At 41.1% G+C, this 11429-nt stretch overlaps 1 protein-coding gene across 1 annotated transcript; it reads right to left on the bottom strand.

Moving 5' to 3' along the window:
- Positions 1 to 384: 384 nt before the first annotated feature.
- LOC311197040 (alpha-1-antiproteinase 2-like) lies at positions 385 to 9710 on the bottom strand. The gene is made up of 5 exons (XM_084270727.1): positions 9688 to 9710; positions 4244 to 4909; positions 3141 to 3411; positions 1241 to 1388; positions 385 to 633 (listed from the first exon to the last, which is right to left on the bottom strand). Exons 2-5 carry the CDS (start codon positions 4890 to 4892, stop codon positions 439 to 441), a joined length of 1263 nt encoding a protein of 420 aa, XP_084126853.1. The 5' UTR covers positions 4893 to 4909; positions 9688 to 9710; the 3' UTR covers positions 385 to 438.
- Between the last annotated feature and the right edge of the window lie 1719 nt (positions 9711 to 11429).

Raw genomic sequence — 11429 nt, 5'->3', positions numbered from 1 at the left:
TGCTGTCTCCATTAGAAGCTTCAGTTTCCCATGACCCTACATGTTGATCCAACTCTTCCCATCTCTTGTTTACTTACTTCTGCTTTGTTTGCAAGAGTGTTAATCATTTTATCTGCTATTCTGGCTGACAACCACATATTAAGCAAGAATCTTCCATTGTAATATAAATGTCTCTCTGAATGCTGGTGAATCTTAGGCCTTTCCTTGGATTTCAGTCAAGTAAAATGACATTCTTTTCTAGCTGAATTTAAAATGTTTTCCTTGCTTCCTCTTAACCAAGTGTCATGGTCAATACCAATAGTCTTTGAAAATGGCATAGAATGAAAACACTTGCTAAGAAAGAACTATATTCTAAGCTGGTACAAATGGAAATAAATGACATCATGCAGTTTCACATCTTCTTTAATCAGTAATAGCAAATAGAATTCATGTGCCCCTTCAGCTAGTGAAAGTTGGGTTAACTATTTTTCCTACAAAGAGTGTACTGTTTGTATCTCTATCAAAAATCAGCATGAGGAAAGGATGGTTGAATTCAATGGTTGGAGGAAGAGACACTGTCATTAATTCAGCAGCAGAAACTGCTGCTGCCTCAGTACCTTTCTCATCAACTTCCAGAGCAGCTTTGTGGACAACCTAAGAAGAAAGAAAACAGACAGTCATTCTAGGCAGACAACAGCCACCTGAGAGATGAATCAGACCCATTTTAAAGCAGCCCTGCCTTGAAGAATCCACTGAAAAGTGAGTAGAGGCAGCAGACATGTGAGTTGGGGTGTTGTATTCATGTCTGCTATAAATGAAGACCAGGATAGAACTACAGAAATCTCTTAATTAAAAAAAAAAAGTCCCAGACTATTTTTCCTGTCCCAAAGACAGGTTGAAGGCTCCACTTGTAAGGAGTTTGGCTGCAGCTCCAAAACTGTCTCCTGGGTAGGAAGACAGGCTGTGGTGGACCTAGGAGTGTTAGTGCTTCCCCTCAAGGAGGTGGGGGTTAATGTTCCTCTCAGATACCACCCAAGATACCAGTCTTGGAAAATACAGGTGTTCAGAAAACTAATCTGATCTCCACTGTCACTAGGGCCAAACTCCCCTTGTAAGCTTGCAGGCTAAGTCTGAAGTGAATCCAGGTGCAGACAAGCTCGGAAGCTGAGCTGTATTTCGCTGACTTTTCTGGGTGCTACCACAGAGGAGTTTTTCTGTATGTTCATGAAAAACAGAAGAGAGCCAAGAGCCATGGACTTACTTTAGAAACCTTCAGCTCTGGGGTACCAGTGATGCCAGAGAGATCTGCCCGGTCAGTGAATACATCGACGATTCCCATCTTGCTAAGGGTGTTCGTTATTTCATAGCTCCCAGAAACAGAAAATTTGGGGAAGTAGAGGCTCACCAGGCTGTTAGGGAGAAGAGAAGCACAGGTGATGAGAAGGATTTTCCACCAAGGTAAAAGGTCATGAGAATGCTGTGTAATTCCCAGGATTGTCAGACTCCCGTGGGGGTGGACCATGAGTCCACAATGAGCATTAATGCAATTGCTGGTGTGTCTCTTGGTGATACAGGCACTATTATTCATAATAGTAATACCTACCTGGTGTTTTGCTCCAGCAAGTCTGAGAACACTCTGCAAAGGAGCAGAGTAGCAAGATAACAAGTCCCCTCTTTACAGTCAGGGAAGATGAGGTGCAGAGGTGACAGACTGTGTCACTCAATCAGGTGGAGAGCTGAAATGGGACACAAGCAGTCTGCTGGGGGAGAAGTGTGGCAAGCACCAGCACTTCAAAGCAAAGCAGTGTTTTGGTGTGACTGTGGCATTTGGCGTGGCTCCAGGGAAGGTCTGTGCCCTGCTACCCACATCATTGGACATCCTATCCTCTAGTCATCTTCCTCCCATGGGCTGGCCATTGATGGTAAACTATCTGTAAGCAGCTCTTGCTTATGATGGTTTCTGTTGGATTTCTCTTCATGCACTGTTTAGGGATCCTCAAAGCCTCCCAGTCACCTAATGCAGTGATTACCCTTTAGGCAGGTCAAGTCTTTTGCTGTCTCACTCAGAGGCAGCTTGGGTTGAGTAGCAAAACAGAGAGGACCCAAACCCCATGGCCTTCATGTGGTACTGCCCAGTGCACCAGAAGATGGTACCAAGTGGATTAACACTGAAATTGCCATTTGGTTTTCACAGCCTCTCCCATGGATAGCTTGTTCCTATGTTGATCTTGGAGAAACTTGCAGCAAGAATTCATTTAGATAAGGATTTTCCTGATTTTGCAGCTGAGAATTACACATTTTTATTTTTCATATCTGAGGTATCACATTACTAGTTCATATCCAATTTCCTACCCATTATGTTTTTATTAACTGCACTGGCATTTCTATAAGGATGCACCAAGAATCATGGGTGTGAACTGCACAGCCTTATTAGTTGTGAATCAGGGCAGAGCTTGGTAAATTAAGCACGTATTAACTTGGCATTACTCATCTACTGGTGCTAAGATCTCTTCCCTCCCAGACAAACAAGGTTGTAAAACGCGTTAGCTGATGTTAGTGTCAGTGGTAGGAGCTAACAGAACCTCATTAGATTTTTATAGTTTAAAAAACAAAATGCCAGAAAATCAGGACACCCATAATTAATCATTAGCCTGTTCCAACAATCACAGTGTGCTGCAGTGGTTCCTGTAAGGAAGATATTTGTGTAGCATATATTATGTACGTATGCATTACTACGAACCGTTTAAGTTATGGTTTATTTAAGGTTTAGACATATGTCTGAGTCATGGTGTGTCAGTGACATATGAGAGGCAAAACAGATTAGCTCAAACGTCAGTATAGGAGATTTGCCTTAGAATTGCCACCTTCCCACTCAGTCAATGGACTGGTTTAGAAATGCCAATCTAGGCTTGCTATTGAGGACTCCTGGGGGCCCATCAGGATGTTCTCTGCACTGGTGGGGGGAGGAGCAAGTCACTCAGGCAACAAAATAGTTAAATACCAACCAGCTGCAAGATTTTACAGCTAGAGTGCACAAGCCAAAAATAACCCACTCGGTTCCCAGAATCAGCAAGTTCATAATGTTTGCATTCCCAAATAAAGAAAGGAAAAAAAAAGGCTATAAATCTAGGTGTTGCTGCAGCTGACTAGCAGATGATTACCTCTGGAAGAGATGGTCTGACCATTTCTGGATGGTTTCCTTGACCAGAGTTTGCTCTAACAGCTTCATTTTCCCTTTTGCTGGCAGAACCAGGAATGCAGTAGCACTCCCATTATAATGAAGCCGTACCACGGTGCATGACAGCTCTTCATCGAAGTAGAAGTCAAATCTGCCGGTCTGGTGCATCATAGGCACTTTCACAGTAGTTTCAGCATCCACATAGAACTTCCTTTCTTCGGTATGCTCTTGTTTAAAAGGCTTTTCCCAGTTGCCTGATACAGAAAAGGAGAATGCAACTGAATATCCCATGTCCCATCCAATCATAAATTGAATTTTAAATAACTAGCAATAATATTCACCCGTTCCTCCGTTGGTTAAATTCAGAATTTTCAAACATAATATTTTAAATGGATATCACAGTAAGGAAATAATCTCCTACCTGGTCAAAAGGGTACATTAGATTGCAATTTCACTAATTAGGTATTCATACCTACCACTGCTTTTCTTTTCAGATGATCTAAGTGGCCTTTCTGTAAGTTGTCACGTAAGAGCTTACCTGACATCATCTGTATACACATACACTCCATGCACTTCATTTCTATTTACTTTAAATATAAGCCTCAATTTGCAGGTAAAACTAATGTAGGCTGTCATATCTGAGTGCTGTTATGTCAGGCTTAAGAGCAAATCATCTAACCCACATCAGAAACGTACTATGTTCTCTCTTTGTTCCCTAAAATTTCCTCCCTAGTTCATCACTTCTTCTACATCTCAGCACCTTCACTGAAAATTAGAACATGTGGCAATCAGTGTTATGGCTAAACCCATGAAAGTGAGCTCAGCCTGCATTGGGGGGGACTGTGGCTTTGAGCTGAGCTTCTGCAGCTGCCACAAAGAGAACCAAGCCCCTGTGGCCCCCAACTGTCTCCCCATGGTGAGCAACGTCCTGTGACCTCTCTACCACCTCCAGTATGCCATTAAGGGCTCTTTCGGCCCAGCAAAAAACATTTGAAATTTCCCCCAGAGCAATTTCCAAATGAGGTAGCTGACATTACATCTGTCAAAAACAATGTATAAAGTGAATGTGAATCCTTGAGGACTTACCTTTAAAGAAAACAAAGCTAGCCAGAAGCATTACAGTCTGTGGATCTATGTCCTTGACCAAATTAATAATTTTTCCATCTGTTTTCCTCTCTACATAATCATTGATCTGCTTCTCAGCCTCCACGGGATTGTTAAAGTCAGTGGTAAATGCCTCCAGCTGATAGAGAGCTTTGGCATCATCTAGGAACTTTTTTAGAGGTTTCATCTTCTCTGTTAGAAAGATGGCATTTCCCATGTTGAGCTGGACCCCACTCTCGGGATGGCTCAGCATGTGGATAAGGTTGAGGAAGCCTTCATGTATCTCTTTTTCCTGAATCTCTGTCAGGTTGAAGGCGAGTCCTTCCAGGATCTGAGTCTGAGTGGTTGACCTGGCCCCTAGGGCCAGCATTGAAAATGCGGTGGAGATGCTTACAGGAGAGAAGAAAATGTTCTTATTAGGTGCCTCCAGTGTAACCTCTTTAAAAAATTGAAATGCAAAGTCAGCATTGCTTGGCACTAGTTTGAGGCAAGCTATGGCTTCACCTGTGAGATGCATGTGGTGCTTGTGTTCACTGGGATCGTGTCCATTGTGATGACTGGGTGGGAGCTGACCATGGGCAATAGCATGAAGCCCAGCCAGTAGCAAATTTAGGTAGAATGTGGTCTTCATCTTTTTGTATAAAAATCCTGTGGAAAAAAGTTGAAGCTATTAATAACATAAGTAAATTAATTAAGTAGATATAGTTACTCAGTTATTTCCACTGAATAGGAAATATCATCTCTTTTGTCTTCAGCTTCCAGGTTCTCTAACTCCTGCCAGATATTTTTATTTTCCCAGGCCTCCTGGCAAGTCTCCGCCAACTCTTTCTGCCACCCTCACCCTAAATACTTGCAAAGCCAAAATTCAGCATGGTTTAGCTAATACACAGCACCCTCAGCAGGCCAGAGAACGGAGCATATCCCATCAGAAAACACACCATGTCTAATCACTGGAGAGCAGTGATACCACCGTGCTTTTGACACTAACATTGTAAGCGAACTCCTTGAAAGTGCATCATGGAAGAAGTCTGGATGTTTTGTGAGTAAATGGAGAAAGAGGAAATTCATGCAAGTGTGCAGCAATCAGTAGCTACATACAAACAGAATGTGAGCAAACAGGCATGAAGAAAATCTTTAAATAAACTTTTGTCCAGGTTGATAAGGCACCCTATTTCAAGATAGGACAAATGGCAGGAGCCATTTTTCAGTAGCAAGCCCAATATAAAGCCCTCTGTCTCTAATGAATAGATGGTCTCTCCTTCTCAATAAAAATGATGTTGATATTTTAAATAAGAACCTGAAGTACCGTGTTGTCTCTTAATAGACAAACCATACCATGGGAGTGGGTTCATATTCAGCACAGGAGGAGTCAGTGTCATTAACAAAAACAAGGCCTTATTTTTATCAGATGCTCTGCTGGTCAAAGGGCAATAACATTTATCAACCCGTTACACTTGGCTGTGGCAGCTACATTCCTTTGCAGAGCTGACACTCTGCACTGTGTAAACTTGTACAAAGGGACCTTGAAACTGTGGTATGAACTGTGGGCCTCATTTCTGAAGAAGAATCTAGGGCAATGAAACTGGGAGAGAGTTGCAAAGGGTTTGGGGAGATAATGAGGCAGATTTGCTAAAACTTGTGCAGGGACAGCTATTAAACAAATTACACCTTTCTACTCAGGCATGATTCAACTTGAGACACTGTTGTCTGAAAGTGCTACGCTCAGGGTCCTGCTTTCTCCATAACATTGGAGGAAGCAATTTGTATTAGTAGCTGAATATCCAGTTACATTTAGACCTGCATAAGAACAAGAAAATATTTTCAAGCTATAATCAAATATTCAAACATTTCTGTGTTTGCTATAAGTATTTGTAAAAAGCAGGCCTATTTGTGGTAACACCTACTGTGTTACTGACAAATAGAAGAACCATGAAGGTTCTTGGTAACTACATTTTCAATTACTGTGCACAGTAGTTTTAAATTATAGTTTGGCCTCCTCTGATTTTGGCATTGAAATGATACTTCTCAATATATCTAGCTACTTGTAACTCAAAACAAGAGCCCCAGTTCTGAGTATTTAAAACCGCTATCAGCGAGCCAATGTATTAGTCAGACTTTGAAAAGAAATCAACTCCCAAACAAAAGCATCAGAGCTAAGCTTAATCTGTTTCCACATATCCAGCAGGCCGATTCAGAAGCTGCCTCTGGATAAATTATTCACTGTGAACTATTTACTCAGCTGCAGTCATAATTTATTAAGAATAACATAAATACAAAAGAATGAAACGTTTCATTTTAAACATAAGTCACCACCTGTTCCCTATCCCATTACATTTAATATTTATTACAAAACACAGCAGATAGATGGACTTTTCTCTATATACACTGAACCACCAATTCCTATTTACTTGGAATGCAATGTAGACGTGGAATTTAACTGACCTGGCCTCTTATGGCTACTGGATATAGCATCATTTTGCTGTAAGGCTCCATAAAATATTGGTTATCATTGGCTCCATAAAATATTGGTTATCATTTTCTGAAGGTTATTTTCTTATCCTGATATTTTTTTTGCTCTATGTAATTATGACACACTTGCACTTTGTGGATAATTTATGTACTTTCATGGAATTAATTTCATTTTATTACAGCTCTAAATTCACAGTTAATTAAATACAATCTGAATCTGAATCATCCATCTGTTACTCAGAACTGCCCAATCAGAAGCAGTCAAGACTCATGAGTCAGCCCTCACAAAAATCTTGATAATGGTTGATTTTAAAATCATAAGATTATAAAAGACTCAGCAGCTGCAGTTTGTACAAGGTTTTTTTTTGATGTTGTTTAAGCCTTGAAGATACAAGTGGCCCACTCTATTAGATTCTCCTTTGAAATGTAAAGGTACTTCTATAATAGAATTTGCATCTTGTAAACCTGTAGAATATGATTGGGGATTGTTACTTTGTACTTGATATTTACTATTCCATTCAATGTTGTTGTGGCTTCTACATTAGCAAGTGATCAGCCAGTGAAGTATGAAGCAGAAGATGCAGGTTCTCATACTGAGGGATTTTTCCTACCAGCATAATGTCAACAATTTATTAAAAAGCAGTTTGTCCATAAACATGGGAGTAGAAATGAAAAGCTTTTCAATTCTAGTTCCAAATCTCCAGTGACTTGTTGAATAGACTGGAAGAAAACCTGTTTACCTCGCCACCTCTTCTCTCTGTCTATGTTACACAATGGTAACATATTTGTGGCATTCAAGAAAAGGTTGCTCTCATGAAGAGCTTTCAATCAAACCAGACAATGGTGCAAGAGCATGCCAATCCCTGGAGAACAGTGTTCCTTTAAGCAATTTATCTGTAACAGACTTGGTGATAACACTTGTTGAATATATTACCTCTTCCCTACCACATAATCTTCCCTACCATGCAGCCCAGAATGGCAGTACTTATTTTGGACAGTATGTCCTAGAAAGAAAATGGAGAAAACTGGGATTAGCTGAAATTACTCCAGAACAATTCCACCAGAAGACCTGCAAGTGAGCTGGACTAAGATTTCTGACTGACAGAACCTGATTCTTTGTGAATATAGATAATTTGTCCAGTTTCAGATGGATTTTTATCTCAGTGATTTTGAGAGATGATTCTGAAGACAATTTTCTGCCTCTAAAGTCCAGTGTGATAGTTCAAGAAATGAATATTCATTACATGCTACTCCCATAAGGGGTCCTCACCAAACCCCTCATTTCAGAGTACATGAAAATTCGCACTGCTCAAAAATATATGCAGACACAAAATAGAAAAGCTCTTTGCTCACCAGATGGTGCTGCTTCCCTCCTGATTGCTTCTAAATGAGGAAATCTTAGAAATCTGTTCCCTGAAAGTTGCACTGTGAGGGCACCAGACACATCAAGACATGGCCCCACCACAGCCAACGGTGTCTGCTGAAATAATCTCAGCTACTCAGGGCCATATAAAAAAAATAATCACCCAAGCACACAAAAAATCCACAAAAGAAAGATTTGACTAGTAACATCTAGGTGTGAGAAAATGATCTCAGAAGCCTACTGTCCAGGACTACCTACTCACAGGAGCACCACAAACTCACATGTGCTTTCCTGGCTGGCCAGAAAGCTCTTTGTGTACCTCATTGCATGTGCCTGGACACGCTCAGGGACTTTTCCAGACTTAATCAGCTAGACAATTATTTCTCTTGTGATTCAGAGTTTTGATGCTGCTGTGCCTGAGGCCCCTGAGAAGATTGCAAACACAAGCCAAGGTCATTGGATTTTGCAGAGAATGCAACCACCGGGAATATTTCATTAAAAGTAATTAATTTTGCAGCAGAAACACGGAATCCAAGTTTCCACTGTCTTTTAGAAATGTGTGTATCTATTCATAGTTTTTCCAGTGCCATTTATCTTCTTTTAGACAGCTTGGCATTGGAGAATTCGAACAGAAAGTGCACCCTCCAAGAGTGGCATCGCCCACTTCTAGGCCTCCTTTCACTTGGAAATAGGTGAACAGGAGCTCTCACTCTTCTCCCAGGTCACCATGAGTATTTGACGTTGAACATGAGTCACTGCACATACTGAGGGATGAAGCATCACTGAGGCCAGAGGATAAAAAATAAAAGGAAGATAAAATAGAACCAGTGCAATGCTTAGGGCAGTCAGGAGGAGTTTTTCTTCTCTCTGAAAAGCAGTAACAGTCCCAAGAGCAGATCAGACCAAGCTCGTAGTTTCTACTTTCCAGTGTGCACCTGACCCCTGCCCGGTCGCTGGCTGGACGAACACGCTGGCCTCACTGTGATCTCCACTCCCCTAGGCATGTGGGGAGGACCACCTCTCCTCCTTCCCTCTCAATGATCCTGTAGTCTGAGCAATAAGGAGATGTCTCACCTAAAAGGGAAGCAGACCTGAGAGATCTCATTCCCTGATCAAAGTTCTTTCTTGTAGACCTTCAATATAAAAATCAGCAGAACTACTTAAAAAGAAACACCAATTTATTACAAAAAAGCTCTAGGCACCCATCCTCAGGCTTTTAATGGATCAGAGCCTGTTTCCTCTAGCAGGAGGTACCTCTGGGAAAGACCTGCTTTTACGTGCTTAGGATATGTTGGCTCCAGAGATCACTTTGCTTCTCTGCAAGGCAACTGGACACCCTAATCTGGCTTTTAGATTCTTACTCCTCCTGCCAGCCACCTGACGACGTGCAGATGACTCCATGCCTAAATGGTGATGCCTACATCTTTTCTATCCAGCTGACCCAATAAAAGACTCTTTATTGCTGGAACAATTGCTAAGACAGATTTCAGTACAAAATACAACCCTAGGAAAGACTTAAAATAAATTGTACACAGCAAGAGGATGCATTTCTGAAGTCTCTATAGGAAACAAAAAAAAAAAAATCACAACTTACAGCAGCTTCCAAGGATCCTGCTGTCTTCACTAGGACTGCCCTGCGGCTCCCTCTCTTATTTATACTGTTAAATAGCATTATGAAAGCAAAGTGTCCTCTAGAAAACATTAACCAGGGCAGACAAGTATTATTACTTTAGGAATGGTGCAGAGCAAATAGTGAAGACAATTTTTTTGGGGGAGGCACCTGATTTTTGCTGTATATGCATGCCTTTCCTTAGAACAGTCATGAGTCCTTCTACATTTCTGCAGATCCTTCTGCTGGGAACCTAGCCCCTCACATTATCAAATACTTAACATCATCATAAGCTTCTGTAATCGACATGAATTCATACAGGAGGAGTGAAATAAGTCAAATTAAATGCATACATAATATTAGACAAGAGCCTAAGGAAAAGACAGCTGGATGCAAGCTGCAGCCAGATCTCATCTTAATATTTTCTACACCAGACTTTTAATATTTTCACTTAGCATATTTGTTTTAAATAGTCAATTAATAAGGGCCAATTTCTGAGGACATCACTAGTAAACTCAAAATTAAATGTGCAGACTGAAGATGAATAATATGTGCACCAAGAGACAAATGAGGACACAATTAAAGAAAAAAAAAAGTGTAGTTGTGAGTAAAGTTAGCCAGAAAAGTGAAGAAAAAAACAATTGACTGCCTTGAGCCAGTTGTCAGTTCCTGCTTGCAGTGGAAAGTGCCCTTCATCTCCTGATGCTTCTATGGGAGTGCAAGAGGCAAAATGAGCAAAACGAATTCTAATCCGTACCAGTCTCCAACATTACATGCAATGGGATACCTGATTTCTTTTCCCTCCTGTGTACAAGAGTTTCATCCAATCATGTAAATTATCTGGAAATTTGCAGAGACTCTGTTTCAATGTCTGATAGCAGAATGTGTCTCATGTAGACTTGCATCTCTTTCTGTGCGGGCAGCAGGCCCACATAGCCACTGCTCTGGTATTTTGAGAGACAGCTCATTAGCAACAATCTTGCTCAGAGTCCTCCCATTTACTCCTCTTGATCTGGAGCATTAAGCATCTTATTACTGTGAACCCCAAGTTACTCTGAGGTTTAAAAATTATTATTATTGCAAGATCTTAATAATACGATTTCGTTTTCAGTAAATTGCAACATTAACAAGAGTCATCTAGCATGAATTCCCTTGGAAACAGGCTGTCTGTGGTCCAAAAAGAATTAATTATTTAAATTAGAAGAACAGTATGCTTGCTTCTGTGGCAGGGAAGCACTTTCATCTTTTTAAAATATTTAACTAATTACCCCGAAAGCCATTTTAAAACACGGTGGGTTGTTGTTGTTATTATGATGCCTGCTGGAGTACAGAGAGCACACAAGCCCCTCCTGTGATACTGCAGAGATTAAATGTCAGCGTGGAGCTGAAGGTTGCACCTTTCTCTCCGCTGCCAGGCTGTGTTTAATTTGTGGAGATGTGTTCTCACCATGTTCCCAGGGGAAAACTGTTCAGCAGTGACCTGCTGGAACAAGTTATCCACAGCACCAATACAGATGAGGTACAATTGTGTCAGGGGTCTGCCTCAGTCCTTGCAAGTGAAGATACAGCAGACCTTCAACTTTAAGTTGCTTCTTCCTTGATTTCTTCCTGTACACTGGCCTTCCCCCCTGCCAGCCCCACGCACTAGGCTCACTCCAAGGGGGAGTGTTTATCTCAGAGGTTAATTCCAGCCCCGAACGCACACGTAGCTCTCACTGCAGTGAGTC

The sequence above is a fragment of the Gallinula chloropus genome (assembly GCF_964237585.1).
Source record: "Gallinula chloropus genome assembly, chromosome: 14".
Lineage (NCBI taxonomy): Eukaryota > Metazoa > Chordata > Aves > Gruiformes > Rallidae > Gallinula > Gallinula chloropus.
The sequence above is the reverse complement of the archived record's forward strand: the minus strand, read 5'-3'. Positions and strand labels throughout refer to the sequence as shown.